At 34.0% G+C, this 23,873-nt stretch overlaps 3 protein-coding genes across 3 annotated transcripts in view; 1 reads left to right on the forward strand and 2 right to left on the reverse strand.

Annotated features, from left to right (window-relative positions):
• The window catches only part of Synd (protein kinase C and casein kinase substrate in neurons protein Synd), a 91,539-nt gene extending 81,493 nt beyond the window's left edge, over positions 1–10,046 (forward strand). The window contains exons 2-11 of the mRNA XM_077430606.1: positions 1,050–1,268; positions 1,476–1,624; positions 2,134–2,322; positions 3,255–3,481; positions 4,800–4,920; positions 7,719–7,826; positions 8,097–8,138; positions 9,007–9,167; positions 9,470–9,726; positions 9,809–10,046. Coding sequence (XP_077286732.1) covers positions 1,055–1,268; positions 1,476–1,624; positions 2,134–2,322; positions 3,255–3,481; positions 4,800–4,920; positions 7,719–7,826; positions 8,097–8,138; positions 9,007–9,167; positions 9,470–9,726; positions 9,809–9,921 — 1,581 coding nt within the window. The 5' untranslated portion in view covers positions 1,050–1,054 and the 3' untranslated portion in view covers positions 9,922–10,046. The remainder of the gene's footprint in view (positions 1–1,049; positions 1,269–1,475; positions 1,625–2,133; positions 2,323–3,254; positions 3,482–4,799; positions 4,921–7,718; positions 7,827–8,096; positions 8,139–9,006; positions 9,168–9,469; positions 9,727–9,808) is intronic.
• Positions 1–23,873, reverse strand: part of LOC143912008 (uncharacterized) — a 439,734-nt gene that overhangs the window by 366,930 nt on the left and 48,931 nt on the right. The gene's annotated exons all lie outside the window — the stretch shown is intronic.
• Positions 16,290–17,641, reverse strand: LOC143912123 (uncharacterized). Its single transcript, XM_077431326.1, has 2 exons — positions 17,285–17,641; positions 16,290–17,138 (listed from the first exon to the last, which is right to left on the reverse strand). The coding sequence occupies exon 2, from the start codon at positions 17,106–17,108 to the stop codon at positions 16,290–16,292; it is 819 nt and encodes a 272-aa protein (XP_077287452.1). The 5' UTR covers positions 17,109–17,138; positions 17,285–17,641.

Here is a 23,873-nt window from a genome sequence, read left to right on the forward strand (position 1 = left end):
AATTCCACTCATACATCACATTCAAATTATGAAAATAATGATGAGCGCAGATTACCAGACAAATATGTTAAAATAATATCCGATAATCTATGTTCACCAAGGTGAAAAATATCGCATTCAGGCACAGCAGCAACGGTCTGCACTTTTAAGAAACACGTGTTTTTTTTTAATAGCTTTATGCCATCGTGATCCTTGTCAAAACTCACGCCCCTGGAGTGTTTTCAGTGATATTTTATCCTTATATTGTGATCGATAGCTGTGATTACCATATTTGAAAAAATGGAAGAGAAACTTAACTTTAGGACACACCTATCACAGCTGGAGTCACCTAGGCGTGCCGTGCCGTGCTTTTGAATGTATTCTTACCATAAATGGTCGTTAACTTATCCATTTTGTTCTATAAAATGTACCAATATTAGAAAATATTTTTTTACCCTTCGAGTGCTGACGTCTTTTCTGTTGAAAGCCCGCCACGCTGAAAATTCACCAACATTTCCAACTAGAATTATTTAAAAATTCAATAGAAAGCATATATAAAATTTTTAGATAAAATTTTTTGTAAAGGTGTGTTTAGACTCTCTAATATATCTTGCAACAATATAAAATAAACAAAAGAAGTCTATTAATGAATTTATTTTTCCAAAACTAGTTCCATCTTCTTCATTGTTGTTAAAATGTAATGCTCACAATCTAAATGCCAAGCCACAATCTAAAATACTCAGCAGTTAGGCATTTCCATCGGGAAATTCTGCTCTGGTTATAAATTCAAAAGTTCCGGTGGAAACCAGTCTTTATAAGCATTGCCACGGATTACCTATGTTCAATGCATTTTTACTTTATCTATGTTTTTCAATGCTACCTGGAAAACTTTAGCGGGTAGTATTCTTGTTTACTTTGTACATGCTCAAAATACAACGGGGTTTTTCAGGTATATAGACTTGTTGGCAAAACGCCGATCGGCGTTGGTCAGCATTCAAATGGTTAACACATGGACATGAGTATTATAATAATTTGACTTGATATTAATATTTTTTCGCATTATTTTCCAGGAGGGATGTCGCAGCACAGCGACGAGCCCCAACCGGGCGTGAGCTCGGACTCATTCTGGGAACCTGGCAATTACAAACGGACAGCTAGACGCATCGAAGATGGCTACCGGTTGTGTGCCGACCTACAGACCATGGTAGCCGAACGGGCAGACATAGAAAAGCAATACGCCAAGGGCCTCCGAGGCTGGGCCAAGAAATGGAGCGACTTCATAGAGAAAGGTAACCCGCACTCGATATAAATATGATCTAACCTTACAATTTTTACTACCTTGACGATAGCATGTCTACGCTGCAAATTATCAGCATATAAAAACTTACATTCATACCGGGTCATATCAATGATCATTGATAACACACATACTGGCATTCGAAACATGCCGTTTGATTCCGACACGTGAATTCATGAATTGTGATGATGTGTTTCAGGTCCCGAGTACGGCACCATGGAGGCAGCGTGGAAGGGTGTCCTCGCGGAGTCGGATCGACTGTGCGACCTGCACCTAAAGACCAAAGACAACCTGTACAACGATGTGATACAACAGCTGAAGAATTGGCAGAAGGAATCCTATCATAAAGTATGTCGCCTTCTATTCGCGAATTAGACGCTTCCTCTAATTCGCGAATTTGCATAATTCGCCGCTTCGCTCGTCCCCAATTGTTACAATTGCCAGCACAACTCTGACCCATCAATCCGTCCGAGTGCTGAAGACAATGCACGCCGTCATCATATTTAATATTCAGCACCGTTTAGGGCTAAAATTCATGTTTAATAAATATGATTTGCGGTTAGATCTCGCATATTTACTATCGACTATAATAAATATCCAGTTCTTGTGACGTTTTGACTCGTCATAAATTTTATCATAAGCCTTTTACCGTATATTTAGCGTATAAACAATCATCGTCTGTTTTTTATGTCCTCAGAAGAGAGTCAAGATTATACGAGGAAAAGTTTCCATTGAAAGGAAACGTCAAAAGTTTGATTGTTTTATACTAAAACCATATCAGTACTCGATGAAACAGGTTCTAACGAATTCACAGCCCATTGCCAGAGTTGTAATCGATTTTTTATGCTATTTTTCAGTCCATGATCCAAATAAAAGAACGGAAAGAAATGGAGGAGGCTTTCAAAAAGGCACAAAAGCCTTGGTGTAAATTATTAAGTCGCGTCGAAAGAGCAAGAACAGAATACCACACGGCGTGCAAGCAGCAACGGTCGGCGGCCAACCAGGAACGGAACGCAGCCGGAGACACGTCGCTTAGTCCCGATCAGGTCAATATTAAATTCAATTCATTATAAACAAATTGGTTGAGGCCCTTACTATTTTATTTATTTTTGTTTTTGAATTATTAATGATTAAAGACTTTCAAATAGTGGGTTATGTATTTTAATATTAACGTTTTATTGCGAGGGTTTTTGTACACTTTTATATGGTTTGAAATTTGACTACTAAACCTTGCTTAGGTTGCAGTTTAATTTGAAAATATTTGCACTAAGGTTTTAAGACATTTAATAAATATAATGAGAATATTCAGGGTAAAAAGGATTTACATATATTTCGCTTCCATTCCCCCCCTTATAATATTCAATGCTTTATTTTATTTTAATAATACTTTTATACTCTTATTGTTTATGATTTTATTTTCACATATTTGTAAATATGTTTTTGCATATTTTTTATGGATTTTTGATTTAGTTGATTATTTCTTTTTATGGTTTTGCTGTCTGCGTGTGACTGCAGAGAACTGCCACGGTAAGGCTCGTTCTTGCTTCTTTATTGTTATTTCACTATCTATATATATATAATAATATAATAACTAATATGTAAATATATGTATACTAATTAACGACGTAGTGGTAGTATTGTATTTTTTTTTTTATCTAACCAACACAACATTTATCATTAAAATATTACTTATATAAATATTCACACATTCATTATCCTCAGTACGTAAACAATTGATTATACTATTTATGTGCATCTTATATGTATATAATTTTGTCGTCATGCATTTAAAATCATCAAGTATATATACATATTATAAATATAAATATAACTTTTTTTTTCTTCATATTATCTTTAGTTTGAATGTTAAAGATTGAATCGTTTGTTTGCTATATGTACATATTATATTTGTATTAGAATTTTAAATCTTCATATTTTTTCAATTGCATATTATTTATACTCGAAACTGTCATTTCAGGTTAAGAAAATGCAAGAAAGGGTAACCAAAAGTAAAGAAGACGCAGCTCGCTGGCGGGAAAAATATGAGGCTGCATTGAAAGAAATTGACGCATACAATGGACGTTACATGGAAGATATGGGCGTCGTCTTTGATCGGTGTCAAGCGATGGAGGCTCAACGATTAATATTTTTCAAACAAATTCTATTCTCTGTACATAAATGTTTGAATATAAGTCAGGATCCAGTGTAAGTATTATTCTATTATTACATACTTACATATAAAGTGAAGACGCATTAGAATTATCATAATTTCTTAGGTGCTTTTAACCTAAACATTCATTTGATACAATGAAATAAATACGAGATGTCTATAATCGAGACTAATTGTAATATTTTCTCTTCTCTTATCTTTAACCCTTTGCCTGCGGCAATAAATATAGCGAACAAGCCCTGTACGCGGCACCTTTTTCGCGAATTTGGCAATCGAGTTTTCGACCTTAAATACAGTTTTTAATATTTACTCAAGTAACCAGATATGTTAGTTAACACATAAAGTATTATTTTAAACAATAAAATACATAATATATCTCGTAGTTTTGGGCTTAATTGTCAAATAATCATTCTTCATACAATTGAGACGTATCATCTCAATTGTATGAAGACTTGACGTCACATAAACGAGGTTTCAGTATGGTTCCACAAAAACTAATTTTGACTGGTATATATTCATTTTAAGCAAATTGAATAGATGGCATTCAACTCTCAGTAATATATTCAACCAATTTTGAACCTTAAAACAGTTGAAATAGGCGCATATAAGGCTCAAAATCCCGTGCAAAGTTCAGAAATTCTATGGAAGGCAGCCGCGCTAAAGACTTGTCGCGCAAAGCTTATATAGAAGACGGCCGTGGGCAAACGGTTAAATCAGATTTTTAGCATTAGTATGATATTTCTCTGTGTTAGTCTATGTTGCCAAGCGATGACTGTCATGCAGTATTCAATTCACAGATTTTTAAAATCTTGCGAGCCTTGGATATGGGTTGTAGGGCTACAGACCTCCCAGTATAGTACATATTCATACTATTTTTATCGTTAATATGCATGCTAATGTAAGTCTGGGTACAGGATTCAAATGAAAGGCAAAAGTCGCTTCACAGCATTTATTCAACGATCCCAAAGGTCCACACGGAACAACCGCTCACTCCAGAATGGTCTGATCTACCGTGTGTACCTACTTATAAAGAACAAGTTGCATAGCACAGCTTCCCCGATCCATTAATGTGTCTATTATTTAGGCACTTAAAGATCTACCTTGGTGTGTCTATTATTTACACCAGGTCTGTGAAAACTATGGTGTCCTTTGTTCGGGCACTTGCTGAGTCCTGTTAGCCTAATCTGGGGGCTCTATTGTTCACCCACGAATGTGCTTAGACAGTGGATACTCTATCTCTCATTTTCCCACGTTACATTTTTTTTTATTTGCATTTGGTGACTGGTATGGTCACCAAATGCTTAATCGAAAATTTGAGAAATAGTTGTATATAATAAAACCTTTCTATTTCAGATTACCCCAAATCTATGAAGATTTCCATCACACTATAAATAATGCCGATCATCAGAAAGATCTGAAATGGTGGTCAAATAATCACGGAATTAATATGGCAATGCAATGGCCACAGTTTGAGGTATTGTTTATTATTTTACACAAAATTTTAATACATGCATGTGATTTTTCTTGTAATTTTATTCATAAATAGGTTTACCTTTATCGTTAAGTGGCAACCAAAAACATATAGTCATCCCCCTATAACACTCTTCCCTAAAATGCGTTTTCTTTTTAACACATGCTGCATTTTTCATATAATATAATGTTGATATTATATGTATTATGGCCGAAATATCCCAAATACAACAAAAAAAAATTCGGATGAGACCAATCCATGACTTTATCTATGTATTTGAGGATTATAAAAAGGTCACAAAACAAAATTCGATAATTAAACATACATACAGATTCACACATACCAAATATGAGAGCATTTTCGATACAAATTGAGCGCAAATGTAGGGAAAACTTACACAAGACAAAAGTTCTACTTCCGGTTGTCAGATTTTGTTCAAATATTTTTTTATTATTTAAAATCACTATAATTATTATACACATTAAATATCAAGAAAATAAAAATAATTTTAAAGGTCAAAATAAAATAATGAAATGTTGTTTTAAAAAAAAATATTAATTCCGGTTTACGAATTCTGACCAAAACCTTATCAGCTTTAAGTTAGTACATAAAGAATACAAATATAAATTTTCAGCTTGATAAGTTCAGGGGTGTGGAAAGAATTGTAGTCGCAACATTTTTGACTTTTCAAAGAGGAAAAAATCTCACTTCCGGTTTATTAAATTTAATGATTTTTTAATATTTTCATCACATTTATACAAGTATTATACTTGAATCTTCTCGTGAAGAGCACACATAATTAAAGGGTCGAAAAAAATAGTGAATGAAAAATTGAACAAGAGTAAACTGCCACTTCCGGTTGACAGATGCTTACCAAATTTTATACATAACTTGGTATTAAGCTTAAACTTTTAAAAAACATCAAAAAATCCCCAAAATACACAGACACACACACACATTTTTTCTAGATCATGAAAATGTGATCAGAGATCGATTCTGAGTTTGAATCAGTCATAATCTCGCGTTCGAATTTTCGCACGATCACAAAACTTCATCTATTGTTACTACGTATGTACATAGATAAAGTAAAAAAACTATCTTATAAGGTGTTCATACATATTAAGTCTTATATAGCATGATTTATTGCGGCACAAACACTATTTAAGTACCGTGTCATAAGGGGACGATTGTACACCGTTTAATTTCGACAATATGCTCCGCTGGCTGCCACTAATCTTTTATATATATTGATTCAAATGTACAAAGGTGACGAACTGAATCTATTTTTATATAAAGCATGTTACATATTTTTGATATGGAGATTTTTAAATGCATCCAAATTAATTTGTCGTTGTTAAATAATGTACCTTTTACACATTCATACATAGCAACATTGTGCAAAATTGTATACGCTTGTTGTAATCTATTTTAATAAATGTACATGTGTAGTTGAATTATTTCTAAAGCTGCCATCACTCAGAGATGATGATGAAACGTCAACGGAGTCGAAAGCGGAGCCCGAAGAGCGCTTTGCGGGCTGCTTTCAATGTCTCAAGCGGTTCCCTTCGACGACCCGTAACGCCGTCGAAGACGCTCGCTATGCTATCCCATCATTTTCCTTACCCTGGCCGTCCCGTTCTTCGCCTACCGGAGACAGATGGGCGACGAGAGTAGCCCCGTCGATCAGCTCCATATCCGCCGGGGTCGATAGTGGATTTTTGGTACAGTTTACCGAACATTGAGATGTTACTTGTGTTTTTCTCGAGCAATTTTCAATAGTTACACGCATCACGAAACACTGTGTATGTCATACTTAGACGATAGTCTCGCTGAAATCATATCCTCCATTGTTGTTGTCGTATTCTAAAAACTTTCACATGCTTTCCATGCTAACAGTTCAATGATGGAATCATCAAACATCTACTCTTTTCTAGGTGTGGGGCAATTTATTACAAAACAAAAATCTATTTTGCACAATGTTGTTAGATATGTTTGTATCATTCATGTACTTTTTTTTACAAGGCAAATAGTTACCTTTATTACGTTGCCGTTTGCCTTTGCAATATACATACATACATAGTGGAGCAGAAACAATAAGTCGATTGCCATCTTGAAAATGAATACTTGTATTGAAAAGTAAATATATATGTGGGCTTGGTGGTGCAAACGATCGACAAGCGCCAGACAGACTGAACCACAGATTAACTGGATGGCTGCTTTAAACGCAATTCTCGACTTCACGAATGATAGATTGCACATCAGATGACGAGTAACCTTTCGATCTGCACATATGCAATTATTAAAATTGAGTTGGATCTTTCTGGCGAGTTTAATATGGCAAAAAACTAAAGTATCAGGAGCACAGAACGTATACAGGGTGTCGAGACTTCGGGTAGATTTCGCTTAGTGTAAGTGCGAGCAGTGCGCACGCATAAGGTACACGTGTCGTTAATCTGTGGGTCAGTCTGTCGATCGTTTGCACCGCATCGACATATGTATGTATTTGTTTCTGCCCCACTTTGTATGTTAACCAATTGTATAATTGTTCGTTTGACGTTTTATACAAAACGAGCTGATGTTGAATCAAATAAAAAATGGTTCAGTATTTCGCTCAACGATTTTTCCTTCAGTTAATTTTATGTTTTTATTAATTTTTATTTTGTTTTGATTTTTTTCCTTCATGTTGATGTGTCGCTTCATCTGCCTGTTGTTAAATTTTGCACGTGTTTGCAAAATCCTTTATTAATTCGGCTTGCCATTGATCAAATAACACGCACGAATGCGATATTTCCGACGTGCAGGAGTACACCGAGGAGTTTAGAGACATTGCCAAAGGCAAATCGAAAGAAAGCTTACCTGCCGGACCAATCACGCTAATAAATCAGCGACCCGTCGGAGAAGACTTACACGTAAATTTTGTTTTATTTCCAATAATAGTGCATATATCGAAAATAGTGAACACTGAAATGTACGTGTTGATTATTTTCATAAAAAATATACATATTTACATTTGCAAATACAACCACGTATTCGCATTTGCCGGTGTAAATTTTCATCATATTGCACATATGCTTGATTATCACGTGCAAATGTTTTTCTATTGTTATGTTTTTTACACTTATTAATTTTGCTTGATTTTTTATTATTTTTTCACTGCATGTTCGTCGATTTTTGTATAGAGCGTTCAAGACGTCGGTGTCTACACGTTGAAAAAACCCAAGGTTTGTCTTCACTTTTAAATCTTTAAACGAATTTTCACATGATTTAACGACCTGACTATAGTTCAAAGAGCTTTACTTATTCAGACCTGCTGATTACAAATACGAAACAGAAGTTAACCCTTTGAATGCTGACCAACTAAGACCGCTAAGCTTTTCCAGGTAGCATTGAAAAGAAATGCATTGAACATGGGTCGTTTAATCCGTGTCATTCATTTGTCAACGTTTATAAAGACTGGTTTACACCGGAATTTCTGAATTTATAACCATAGCAGAATTTCCTGATGGAAATCCCTCACCGCTGACTATTTTAGATTGTGAGCATTACATTTTAACAACAATGAAGAAGATGGAACTAGTTTTGGAGAAATACATTCATTAATAGACTTGTTTTGTTTATTTTCTATTGTTGCAAGATATATTAGGGTCTAAACACACCTTTACAAAACTCGAAATCCTCCGCGGTAGTTATCTAGGGTTTGTTTGGATTAGCTACAATTTTTATACCTGCTTTCTATTGGATTTCTAAATAATTCTAGTTAGAAATGTTGGCACAATTTCAGCGTGGCGTGCTTTCAACAGAAAAGCGTCAGCACTCAAAGGGTTGATGTTACCCAATTTCTGTAACAGGTTTCATAACTCGTCAATTTATTAATAAAAGCATACATTTTTAGTATTAGAATATTTTACCACAGTTCAATTCACGGGTAGTTAAATGAACTGGTGAAAAATCTAGACGTAAGTCTCTAAAATGGTGTTTAAAAATTGGAAAATTATCAATTCGTGCTAGCGGGTTTGAATAAATAATGCTTCTTGCTAGTTCATATCATATACACATACAATATATGTAACTTTGATGAAACGTTTACAGGACCTACCTGCAAATAATAAAACATCATCGAAAAGTGGCAGCACTAGCGGAGCAACCAATACGTTAAATAATGGCAAAGAAAAGACCGAAAAGAGCGACTCGTCGGCACCATCAACAGCTGACAAAAAACCAATAATTTCTTCACCCCAAAGAACTATAACGTAAGTTCATGTACATATGTTGTCCGGAAAGTATCCGACTTTGAGCTGGCGTCCCAATTTAAAGTACTACCGTTAAGATGCCAAATCTTCTTCCAGAAGCACAGCTTTCGCAACTGTTTCATACCGTAATACCAATTAATATGTATGTTTCATGCCGTAATACATTGTATTGACAATTTTTGGCAATACAATTTGAGTAGCATTTTCAAGCCCAAGTTCTTACGTCTACTTTCTAGATCTAACTATGTGTACTTAATTGTCAATTTGTATAGAATCATATAATCAATATTGTCTCGTATCAGAAATGGCACTGGACCGACTCGAACTACAACGGCAACGACAAGCGTAACAAATTCTACATCTCCCACGACTGCAGCAGCAGCAGCAGCGAATAATAGCAAAGAGAATCCCTTTGATGAGGAAGAATGGGACGAAGACGGGGATAACGAAGTAGACGGCGGGGCTGAACCCTTGACCGATACCGGAGAGCCTGGTGTTCCCGTGCGTGCATTGTACGATTACCAAGGTGCCGAAAGCGACGAACTCACTTTCAGACAAGGTAATACAAGTGATATTATTATATAAGTATTGCGATTCAATTTTGTTTTGAGTGTGTAATTATTTTTGTTTCGTGTTTTTAGGTGATCTCTTCGAAAAATTAGAAGACGAGGACGAACAAGGGTGGTGTAAAGGTCGGAAGGACGGCCGAGTGGGCCTCTATCCGGCTAATTATGTAGAAGCAGTTGGACACTAGCATTTCAATGTAAAAATTCAGTCAGATTTAGTTGCTATGGATCACACTGATATTTTATTATTTTAATTTATTATAAAATTTCTTATATACATATATAAAATTTATTTATTTTCCATTAAGTTTTAAAGCGCTATTAATTTATATTTAATTTCTTCTAAAGTTCACATCATAATAATGGGGATAGTCTACATTCATAACTGTGTGTGTGTAATTGTTAAAAATACATAGCCATGTTCCGACATGTTCATCACATTGTATCTGAAGATTATAAATAATCGGTTTTTTTTAGAACTTTAGAGAAATTTATATATATTGTTTTTATTTTTTTGACTTTAGTAATGAAAATTGAACAAAATGTGTATTTTTTTTGTGATTTTTTAGTACAAAATTTTGACTTAACTTTGTCAGTACATATCGTCAGTCCGAAAGAAAAACATCACAAGTCAAAAATTGTATTTTTTTTCAGTAGAGACGATTGAAGTTTGAACGTGGTGAATACTTCCATACAAGTAAAAAACGAAATTATTGCTTTGTTTCAAACTAGATAAACGACATATTTCTAGCGAAAATCATGATTTTATGTAATGTATGTGTGTATGCAATCGATAACTCAAAAATCGTTTTTTTTTTACTTGTGACGTTTTTCTTCCGGACTGACGATATAAACAAAAAACAAATGACATAATTCAAACATTCATAATTAAAAGTGCAAGGCTTTAGCAAATAAAAACAATCGAAAAACGCCATTTTGTGTCACCGTTTCATAACCTCAAACATACACATCCGAAATAAATTTTACATTATAAATTTTTGACCATCGAACTGCGTCAATTGTCTTTTTTATAATATTATATATATACATATATACACATCAAATAATACATAAATTTTGATAATGTTTATAATTGTAAACGTTTCTTCAATATCGATACAGCAATACGTATAATAACATATTTTTTTACCACTTTATTTCGCTTTAACGATTGTTAATAAGTTATCCTTATTATTTTTATTTGTTATCGATATGTCTTTGTGAGGCTGACACTATAGAATGACACATTATTATTCAACACGTGCCCATTTGATCAACATTCATCTTTCAAAGTCGAATTTAGTATCGTTTAAGCTTGTTTTGTCATTCTAATATGTGACCGCCGGAATAAATACATATTTTTTTATTAATGAAATTATTGTTAAATAAAATTTATTACAACGTTTTTTTTTTGCGTTCCATTAATTTATAAAATATTGATTTTTATACTGTACAAGGTTAAAATAAAATTTACTGCTAATAAGCCATATATGTATGTTTAAAAAATATATAATTTCACCGTATTCTTCTTTCGAAAAGTTCTAGTGCTGACTGAAAAAATCAATTACGAACTGTAAAAGACTGATTTCGTTTCGTTGTATTCCATTCTGGTCGAAAATCTGTATTACAATATTTTGAGAACATCATCGGACATGTTTGTCGATATAAATTTATATATAATAAAGGTTGTGGCTATTTGTAGGTACTATGTCGGCAAATTATTAGCTATTTGCAGGTACTATATCGCAAAGCCTTCTGCGCATGTACCTGCAAATAGCCACAACCTATAATAAATGATAAAAACCTACTGTTATAGCTAGATTGGCCGACGAAAGAAAAAATGGTAAACCCCAACATGAATTGACTGCTTAATTAACGCGCTCTTTATTTCTCATATGAAACTATTTAGTTAACAACTGTTGAGTTTTGTAAATATGTACTTTCCGTTTACTGTTTAGAAATGACACTTTTTAACCGTTGTGCATTTTTAAAGGTTGTTCATAACGGTTGTTATTATTTTATTATTTCAAAGTTTACGATGTAGCGTACGCATGTATTTGTTTTTATCATATCATATATTCATTAGTCTTTGAAATATTGATTACGTTTCGCTCCGACTTTGCCACACCATGTGTCGGATCGTCGTCGTTGTTGTCATTAAAGCCTTAAATTCAAAGGTAATTTTAAATATAAAATAACAAAAAAAAAGTTTATAAGGTTATGTATATATATGTTTACTTTTTTTTGTATATAATTAATTTTAAAATTATGCATTCAATATAAATATATATATATATATATATATATATATATATATATTTATGTAGCTGATATTATGTTAAATTTAAACTGTAATTATTGTCGACATTTGTAAAGAAAATAAATTACATATTTTTAATCGTTTATTTTTGATTTTTCTTTTTTTCATTTCTTCTACATATGTACATATATTATAATTTTTTCATCATTATCAACAAAGCGTATCGTAAACAATGATCACTAATATAGGTTTTTCATTCCAAATTGACTCTTTTTATTATTATTATACAAGTCTCTTCTTAGTTTGTCTTCGCTCATTTTGATATCCTACATTCTTCCGATCGTTTTGAAACTTTGCCATTTTGCGCGGTTTGGTCAACAATATATATTCAAATCAAATCCGCCAGTACGATGGTGAAAAATAACCTCTCGCTTTGTTAGATTTTAATTGTTTAAACGCCTATAACTATATCTTCTTCGGTTCGGTGATTACTGGTCACAAAGTGGCTAAAATCTCTACAACGGAACATCTGGCAGCCGAAAAGTCCATCATACTAACGATAACTATCATACTAACGAGAATTTGAGTGCCAAATATTGTGTATTCGCGATTTTCATGGCAAAAATTGACTTTGTGACCACCGCAATTTGACGAATAATCCAATGACCATCTTTTTCACACTATATCTTATATAATTTCAAATTAAAACCTATTTCATTTCAAATTGAAATTGAAAAGGCGTTCATTTGAAATGATAAAGGCCCAATTGGAAATGAAAAAGGGTCAATTTGAAATGAAAAACCTGTACCAAGTCATAGTTTACGATATGCTAAATAGTATATGGTACAACATACATATTTTTCGTTATCTACATATAATAATATATAAAGCTCATTCGTATTAGCGATGTCGAGTACACATACATATAGCGTGTGTTTTTGATTTAGACTATGATTAATAAAACAGGTAAAATTTAAAATATGAACTTCGAGAGACTCCAAGAATCGATGCGATGCCAAATAAATTGTAATTGTAGAATATACTACCACTATATAAAACATATTAAATTAGTATTTTGATGTACATATATTTTATATATATATTATACAATATACATATTGTATATCGAAGTCTCACAATCGAGATGTGTGCCGGGCATCAATAGCGTATTGTAGCGGTAAACAAAATGATAGTTAATGATAATGACTTGGAAAAAAAAAACACAATATTTGACATGCGTTTGTTTGATCAGATTGAACTTTTTTTGTGTACAAATGTATTATTGTCTGTGTAAGTATACATATGATATGCATATTATATAAATAATAATGTAAGTCATTATTCTAAAGAAAAAATGTAATTGTTTACGGCTGTTTAATTAGTTGTAAGTAGTGTAAAAATAGATTGAAATTATTATATAACATAGTTATTATTATTATTATTATATTATGATGTATATTGGCATCGTTTGATACCTCTAAATTAAATTGCATTTAAAAAATATTAAACTATTATTTATTTCCCAGATAAATCGAAAGATTATTTAAAATACAAATTTTAATCGTTTAATTGTTCAATCGTTGCCACAAAAATCGCGAAAACGGAATATCTGGCACTCGAGTTCTAGTTAGTACGATATTTCGCGTGATGATGGAGTTTTTGGGTGCCAAATGTTCCGTAATCGACATTTTAGTGATCGCTTTTTGCGGAATAATCACCGAACCCTTGTTTATAGTACCTATGTATTGCCAGTGGTCAAAAACTACAATCCTGTCTGAACATACGCCAGGCATAATCGATTATTTACATAGAAGTAGAATGCATAGAATCGCTCTCAGCCTCCAAAAATGTTGCTACAAAAACTCGGCAGAGTTTGTTCATTGTTTGCTAAACTTCGTCTCTCTCTCTCTCTTGTCTCTCTTTTGACTTTCCGTCTCTCTCTTCGATTGCTTTTAGACGATACTTTTGTTAACAATGACCATTCTATGCATTCTACTTCTATCAGAGACATATAAACACAATAGTAGAAACATAGTCTACTAAAGATGTGCAAGCAATGGCATAACACCGATGCCCCGGGCGTAACAGCTTTGGAGGCGCCGCAAAGGCAAAATATATTTTTATTTATTTATTTATTTAATAAAGAGAGAGAAACTTACAGCTAAAATAAAGATAATAAAATAAATAGTTAAATATAAGCCAATTAAAATTTTCTTCAAATAGCATGAAATATGAAAAATAGAACTTGCTATGAAGGCCAATCAAAAAAGGAAAAAAAAAATGGAAGCACGCCAAAGGGGCCATTTTCGTAGAGAACAATTTGGTACATATAAAGGAAACTTACTTAGGATAGCAGAGCAGTCGATATCACCTCGTAGTATCCGTGAAAGTAAAGTTATATCAGCTCCGTTGCGTCGATTTTCTATTTATTGTCTTGTCATATTTCGTGGTTACTTAAGTTCACGTCGAAAATTACATTGCAGGTTACGAATTCGTCTACAAAATTCGCCAAGAACATTAAAATTTCTTAAGAGTGTTCTTCATTATTGAAAGCAATAATGTGACGCCAGATTTGAGCCCAAAACATTGCTGTTAAAACAATGCTTTCTACAGATGTATTTTTTTGTGTCTGAATTCTTGAAAATACTATGAATTAATAAAATTCAGAAATTCTTTTAATTAAATATATTTTTATTTTTATTTTCCACTGCGCTGGAGGTGGGGAATCTTCAGAAAAAACCCACAGTCAGCACTGCAGGGTTTTTACCGGCTAAACCTCACCTCCAGTCTACTCTCTGGAACTTCTATGTACATATTTAATCAAAGAGTGGGATCCATTTATTCGTCTTTCTTATTTTCCTCATCTCTGCATCACTGATACATACATACATACTTAGCAAGCAGCATAGCTCGGTCATTAAGCTTCTACCTAACACCGAGAGGCGCGGGTTCGATCCTACGAGCTGACCTTGATTGAAAAGAATTTTTCTGAGTGTATCTGTAGTGCTGCTGGTCAGACCTGGATATTTGTGACTCCAGGTCGATCGTTTCCTATCAGAGTTTGCTAATTTTCACTGATTTCATTGTTGAAATGGTTCCCGATTAAAAATTGGTTTAACACTTCCTACCACTATTTAAGTATGATTAATGTACAATTCATAGATGTCTCGTTAATTTGCGAGTTTTCAGTGTCTCGTAATTCATGGACTTGTATAATAAAATGCTGTATTGTTTGTAATTGGCCAGGAAGGCGCATTGGGGTTTACCTGTAAGGTCTTCCTGGTATATATTAATTAAAATAATAATAATACATATATTGCAAAATACAAATTGGAATTTAGGAACATTTAATTTTAGAAACAGTTATAAAATACAATTTAAACTCACTCTTCCGTTCGTCTCACATTCATTCTTCTGAATAAAAAATGGTATCTCCGTGTTTCCTCTCGACCCAGTCGCCCACAGACGGGATTATCCTTTAGGTCCAGCGTCCCGTACAGTCTTCGTCCCACCGCTTCTTCCAGCACCCCATCAGCTCTTGCCGTCTGCGCGTCGCTGTTTCTCAGGCTTCCGACGCGTTGCATCTAGAGCTGTCGAAGAGCTGCTTCCTCTCCTTCGCCAGTAGGTCGATCAGAATGATTTATAAGACAACCAGAACAGCGTTTTCGTAGACAGTCGAGTACGCTGTGGCTACTCTGAGTGCACTCCTCCACTGTACCGAGGCGATTTCCATGGAATCCGCCCAGATCGGTGCTGTGTAGAGAAGCGTCGAATGGACGACGTTGTTCAACAGCTTCCTTCTCTTCGGTTTCGGCCGTCCTAGATTACGCATCAGTCGTCCACCCTTGTCGCGTGTTCCCTGAAGTTGAGCTTCCTGTCCAGATGGACTCCTGGGTATTTCAGAGAATTCTGAAACACTACGAGCTCTCCTCCGATGATGATAGTCGGCGGCGTCAGATTTCGGCAGCGGGTGAAGAAGATCGCCTCCGTCTTCTGCTTTGCCAACGACAGTCCCATTCCGTCTATCCAGTTGGATACCCTTCTGAGGGCCTCGTTGGTGTACGGCTCCAGTCACTCGGGTTTATTTGACAACACCAGGATTCAGAAGTCATCCGCAAATCCCATGACGTGGGCAGCTCGAGTCGGAACTATTACTATATAAGTATATATCTATCATTCTTAACTTAACTTTGATTCACTTAACTCTAAACTAAATTTTTCGACATTTTAATATAGTTTATGATTATTTAGCTCATCTAACATGTTTCCTACAGTTAAACGTGTCAGTAAATGATTTTAGCATTTAATCGGCGTCTGATCTTTCCCAGTGTGTGATTTTGCATGTCTCACAAGGGTATAATTGTGTGTAAATGATTTTAAGCAAATGTCACATTTGTACATTTTTATCCCAGAGTGAATTTTCATGTGAGTGTAGACATGACTTTTTTGAGTAAAAGATTTAAAACAAATGTCACATTTATACACTTTTTCCCCAGTGTGAGTTCTTCTATGTGCAAATAGTTTAGATTTATTAGGAAATGATTTTAAACAATAGCGACATTCGTTGAATAGTGTCCCAGCATGAGATTTCATGTGCACGGCAAGATTGTCTTTTCGAGAAAATGCTTTTGAACAGATATCACATTCATATGACTTGTCTCCGTGTGATCTCATATGTTTCGTACGGTTAAGAGTATCGGGAAATGATTTTAAACAAATATTACATTTATACGGTATTTTTCCAAAGTGAGTTTTCATGTGAGTTTTGAGATGACCTTTTTGAGTAAACGATTTTAAACAAATGTCACATTTATGTGGTTTGAATCCAGTATGAAATCCTAAATGTGCCTTGAGTGTAAACATTCGAGTAAATGATTTTAAACAAATATCACATTCATACGGTTTCATCCTAGAGTGAGATTTCATGTGTTTATTGAGATTGCCTTTTCGAGAATAGGTTTTTAAACAAATATCACATTTGTAAAGTGTTTCCACAGTGTGAGATTTAAAATTTTCCTCGGGTTTAAATGATTTTAAACAAATTTTACATTTGCCTGATTTACTTAATATAGACTCGCAATTAGATTCTTCCGGTGGAAATTCAGCATTATTCATTATTTTTGCTCTGCAATCACACGACCTAATCTGTAAAATAGAACAAACATATGTTTGATATTTTTGCAGTGTAATTGAATTTAACAATAACAATGAATTTTTATTGTTAAACTTACATTTTCAATTAAATGGAAGTTTTCCCTGCAATCTAAGATACTAGATTTTAATTGATTTACCTCATTATTGACAGGGGAATTACAAACGGTTGGTGGCGAATCCAACCCATCTTTCCATATTAAATCTTCTACTAAAAATTCTTCCGTCTTGATATCGAAAAGCTTGTCTAACTTCAGTTTTGAAGATTTGTCATTTTTAAGGCAAATGTTCCGAAAGCTGCTGAACGATTCCAGATTTTCGCCACACGAATAACAAATAATATCTGGCAGCCCGTCATCTTTCTTAACCTGCAATTGAAAAGGGTTATAATGTAACTCGACTAATAAGATAGCAATGAGTTAAAAATAAATGTCACCGACTTGCAGATGACAGCAGGTCAAAATACGCTGCACCAGAGGTTGAGGATTGTCATATATGGAGACGAAAGACCCGGCAGTAACAGAACAAAGACAAAGTCTGCACTCCATAGTGTAAAGCACTACTTGACAGGAAAAGCGTCACGTCAAAATACGGAAGCTTCTTCAATAAAAAAAGATGTATATACATATGTATAAATCGTATAAATGTATAAATCGCTCACATCGATCACGCTCACAAAGCAAACTAATTACATTTTAATTTTAATTTTATTTTAATCTAATATATAAGTTCGAAAAAGACTGTAAATATGTATGTATGTAAGTAAGGTTTGGGTGGTAGAATTAAGAAAAAAACCTATATTTATAGGTATATTGTTTGTGTCGACACTTCCTCTTGGAAAATACACAAGCATTTAGCGCCATCTATTTAAAATTAATTGTTCTCTTGCTGTTTTATATTGTTTATATGTAGGTAGGTAGGTAGGTAAAATTTTATTATTAGATTAGCGAAGTTTAAGCGATTTATATTACAAACACCGAGCGAAACCGGGTAAAACCAAGTGTTCTTTTCAGCTTGAGCCCTATATTATTGTTACGTACACTCGGATTAGGCCGAGTAAGTGCAATCGGACTAGGCCGAGTAGCATTCCAGAGACTGTGTGACCGTTATAATAATTGGTTTCGAGGATTATCTCCCCCGAATGCACTTAGCGGCGATAGCGGTACTCGGTCGCATCCCCGTGGAGTTTTAAGAACCCGCACCCGGCAGTGGCGTAGCGTAAATTCCAGGTGCCCCCCCGCAAAATATTTTAAGGCGCCCCCCCCCCCCCATATATTCATATTATTTCCTTACAGCAAAATAACTTTCTAAATTAATAATTCATACCTTTTTTACGTAGAAAAACTTTTTTCTGGACTCATTGGCAAAAACGACTGTTTTGTTAAAATTTAATACTAATCATTGCTAATACTTTAAGACGATGTTTTAACTTTCTTTTGATTGTTCAACATTTCTTTTACTTTTTAAAAATATTTCTGTAAGGAATTTTAAAACATCTATACATATATGTACCTACATATATATCGAAGTGCATTAATAGAGTCTAATCTGGACGACCAACTAGCAGTGCACAATCTGTTTAAAGTAACTGATGATGAATTTTCCTTAAAAACTTCCCACCTGTTAATGTTGACAGCTAAAAATTTATAAATTTTTACGTTTTTACGCCTCATATAATTTTATTTTATTGTTTTAACAAAAATATATATAAGAATAAGAGAGAATTATCAGCTATATGTAAATACAACAAAACGAGATGCAAATAGGTTAAAAAATAACAGAGGTTTTTAAAAAAACTATTGCAAAGAAATTACAGAACAAATTAAAAAATCTGCAAAAAAGGCACGCCGCTTTGCGGCGCCCCCCCCCGCATTGCGGGGTCTGCGGGCGCGGTAGTTACGCCATTGCCGCACCGGTAGCGTGGGACATCTAGTACGTGACCATAACAATAGGCAAGCAAACCGGACGTTGAAGATGCCTTGAGCATCTGCCATCTGCCATCAACATCTGCTTGAGAATCTGCCCCTTATAAGGCGGTGTCGATAACAAGACATTCTGGACAGAGCACTGCCAGTGCGTGTATCTTCTTAATCACCAATAAATGCTGTGAAACGACTTTGGCCTTTTACTTAGATCCTCCACCCACCCCTACGCAACATTATTAAACCAGCAGCATAGCTCGGTCGTTAAGTTCGATCCCATGAGATGACCTCGATTGGAAAAGAATTTTTCTGAGTACATCTGTAGTGCTGCTGGTCAGACTTGGATATTGTGACTCCAGGTCGATCGTTTCCTATCAGAGTTTGCCAATTTTCTCTGATTTCATTTTTGATGTCACCACTATTTGAAGTGTGATTAATGTACACTAAAATTTATGTACAATTCATAGATGTCTCGTTAATTTGCGAGTTTTTCAGTGTCTCGTAATTCAACGACTTGTAATAAAAATGCTGCATTGTAATTATGATTTGTAATTGGCCAGGAAGGCGCATTGGGGTTTACCTGTAAGGCCTTCCTGGTATATATGTAAAAAAAAATTAAATATAGGGCTTATTATTAAATATTAAAAAAGTGATGATAAATTTGGCCTCCTTAATGTGTAAATTTTGCGTAGTATGTATATTGTATTTATTAATTTCAAAATCATTATATGGTAAACTTGTAGGTAAAAATTTTATTTTTGGTGCTGTCACAGAACCACAATCAATAGTAGACAGCTGTCAAAGTGACACTTAAGTAGGCGTGTGCTGGAGAACTGAATCTTTCTGAGATGGACGACACCAAACGATCCAGATTTGGAAGTAAAAAATCGAAACGATTGAAAGAAACTAAAACTAACCATCCTCAAAAAAAGTCACGTCAATCTATAGACGACGATGCTTGGAAGAAAACTCAGAGAGACTATGAGCCCCCTCCTACTATTCCATTCTCCACCGGATTGCTCAACCCTGGACCTCGAATACCCAACGATTGCACTGACCCAATACATTTCTTCCAACTCTACTTTACCGACGAATTGATAGACTTCATCGTGCTACAAACTAACGCTAACGCCTCAGAAAAGATCAACAAAGCCAAATTGAAAAACAAATCACTTTGGCTCACTTGGATTGACGTCACTGTTGTAGAAATGAAAGCTTTCCTCGGTGCCGTTCTGAACATGGGTCTCGTACAAGCACAGGACGTGGAAGATTACTGGTCCACGAAGCTTTGCAATGTGATGCTATTCTTTCATAGTATATTTACAAAAGAGAGATTCTTTCAAATATTTTGGATGCTCAATCTCAATGAGAAGACTGACGATGAACAAAACTTAATAGTCGGCTCCGATACAGTCAATAGTTATTTGGATTATTTAGATTCCAAGTTTAGGACTCATTTTGTACCTGGTAAAGAACTAGCAGTTGTGAGTTCTGCCGTTAAATCTGATGGTAGTATTTGTCTAATCAAATCCAACCCTAACGAATGTAAAGTAAACGATATTAACATGTCCGTATTAATTGACTCCGAAACGGGTTATACATTTTCAATTTTTCCTCATTGCGACAAAGTAAATAACAAATTTATTGATAAGTCTGAACAGAATTCCAATAGCAAAATTGTTTTGTATTTTTGTCAGAAATTATTAGAAACTATTCCTCAAGCAGAAGGCTATCATATATTTATAAACAAACATTACAATAGCATATTCCTTGCTAGGCATTTATTAGACATGAAATTCCATACGATTGGAATTGTCAAAACAAATACAGAATATCTTCCGACATCCATCGTAGACATGAAAGTCGATGAGAACACTCACACTTATTTTCACTGCAGTGATTTATTACTTTTAAAATCAAATTATGGAAAAACAGTATCCATATTAAGTTCTTACGTACCTGAAAATTTAAACACTCGACTGAACGATTCCAAGCCTTTCTTAATCAACTATTTTACAAAATACTACACCAAATCTTTTCAGGCAAATAAACATTTCGTTAAATATTGTTTCATGAATAAACGAGCGAGATGGTGGAGAAAAGCTCTCTTCTGGGGGCTCGAAATGTCTTTCATTAATTCGTTCATCATCTACAAAGCCCATGGATTGAAGATGGACCGGGTTAAATTTATGCGCTCATTGATCAGTCAGCTGGTCGGCGATTTCAGACAAACTTCTTACTCCTGTGAAACATTACTCAAGCAATGCAATATTTTTCCAGGTGAGATTCGTTTAAACAATAGATTGCATTTCCCCATAGATTCGCACGAAAAATCTGATCTTTGCATAGTTTGCCGTGAGGCAGATGTTGTTAGAAATATGTACGTGTGCGAAACATGTCCCGATAAACCGACACTTCACATGGGCGAGTGTTTCAAAAGATATCACACTATAGAAGATATTAAAATATTCCCTAATGCATTATAATGTATTTAAATTGTATGAATTGTATATTGAATAAATACATATTTTTGCTCAAAAGTTTTTTTTTTCAAGATTTCAAACTTCAATTTATAAAAAATGTTTATAAAAGATGACTTTTTAAATTTTACAGCTAAACTACATATATATATATATATATATATATATATATATATATATATATATATATATATATATATATATATATATATATGTATATATATATATATATATATATATATATATATATATATTATATATATATATATATATATATATATATATATATATATATATATATATATATATATATATATATATATATATATATATATATATATTATATATATATATATATATATATATATATATATATATATATATATATATATATATATATATATATATATATATATATATATATATATATAGAATTTTATCAACAAATCAAAGAATTGATGACATATACGAAAAAACATGATGTTAACATTATAATGGGAGATTTCAACGCCAAAGTTGGAGACGAAGAAACAATGGGTATAACTGGTCGCTTCGGACTTGGAGAAAGAAATGAGAGAGGAGACAGACTAGTTCAGTTTTGCCAGGAAGAGCAGTATGTTATCTTGAATACTTTCTTTAAGCTACCTAAAAGAAGATTATACACATGGAAATCCCCAATGGACTGTCCTGATAATATTGTGCGAAACCAAATTGACTTTATTTTGATAAACAGTAGATTTAAAAATAGTATAAAATCGGTGAAAACCTACCCTGGTGCAGACGTGGCATCCGATCATAATCTACTTTGTGGGAAATTGAAGATAAGACTGAAAAAGATTTTAAGAGCATCAAAACCTAAACCAAGATTGGATTTAGAGCTGCTTAAAAATCTTACGATCCACGAACAATTTACAAAAGATCTCAATAAAAATTTTAAACAAAAATGTATTGAAGAAAATAGTAATGTAAACTTAAAGTGGGAAGGTATGAAATCAGCAATGACCCAATCTGGGAAAAAGTTTCTTGAAACAAATCAAATAATTAATAAAAAACAACCTTGGATGACGGATGAAATTATACATTTAATGGAAGAACGTAGAAAACACAAACATAATAATCCAACACAATATAAAAATATTCACCGCCAAATTCAAAGGAAAATTAAAGAAATCAAAGAAAAATGGATGGAAAATAAATGTAACGAAATTGAAAAATTACAAGAAAAACACGATGAATTTAACGTACATAAAAAACTAAAAGAAGCAACAGGATCATTCAGAAAAAAAGATTTCATACTCCTTAGGAATAAAGATGGAAAAATCATTTTAAATATGGATGAGAAGAAATCAGAATGGACCGAGTACACAAAATTGCTCTTTAAAGACAATAGAGAAACCGGAGGGCATATTGAAGATCCAGAAACGGGACCATATATATTGAAATCCGAAGTGGAACATGCTATAAAACTAGCAAAGAGTCGGAAAGCTACTGGACCGGATCTGATTCCTGCCGAATTTCTCAAGTTATTGGACGACGATAACATAGAAAATCTAACAAAACTCTATAATAAAATATATTTATCAGGCGAAGTACCTAGCGATTGGTTACAATCCATATTTATCCCGTTGCCCAAAAAGAGTAACGCGAGGACGTGTAGCGACTTCAGAATAATTAGCCTAATGAGTCACACATTGAAGATCCTACTAAAGATAATACAGGGCAGAATTTACTCACGGTGTGAAGAGGCGATTAGCAGAGAGCAGTTTGGGTTCAGACAAGGCTTGGGTACCCGAGAGGCCCTTTTCTGTATGAAAACACTACTCCAAAGATGCAGAGAAGTCCGTAAACCTGTGTACATCTGCTTTATAGACTTTGAAAAGGCCTTTGACCGTGTCCAACACGCTCGCCTGATGGAAACATTAAAATATATTGGCCTGGATGACAGAGATGTCAGATTGCTACGAAATATTTATTGGAATCAGACTGCAGTAGTACGTGTCGATGATCAATTCACTGATGAGATTCCTATAGAACGGGGCGTCAGGCAAGGATGCATCCTATCACCTACTCTTTTTAACACCTACACCGAATCCATCTTCCACGATGCTCTCCAAGAGGCGGAGGGCATCAAGGTGGGCGGCGAGACGATCACCAATATAAGATATGCTGATGACACGGCACTAGTCGCTGAAAATTTAGCAGACCTGCAAAGATCTCTAGACCGTGTACATCAAGAAAGCAATCGAAGAGGTCTGCGCATAAATCTAAAGAAAACAAAATTTATGATAGTAGATAGAATGCAAACAGACACCGGGAATCTAACCTTG

Source organism: Arctopsyche grandis, chromosome 5 (genome assembly GCF_051622035.1).
Source record: "Arctopsyche grandis isolate Sample6627 chromosome 5, ASM5162203v2, whole genome shotgun sequence".
NCBI classification, from domain to species: Eukaryota; Metazoa; Arthropoda; class Insecta; order Trichoptera; family Hydropsychidae; genus Arctopsyche; species Arctopsyche grandis.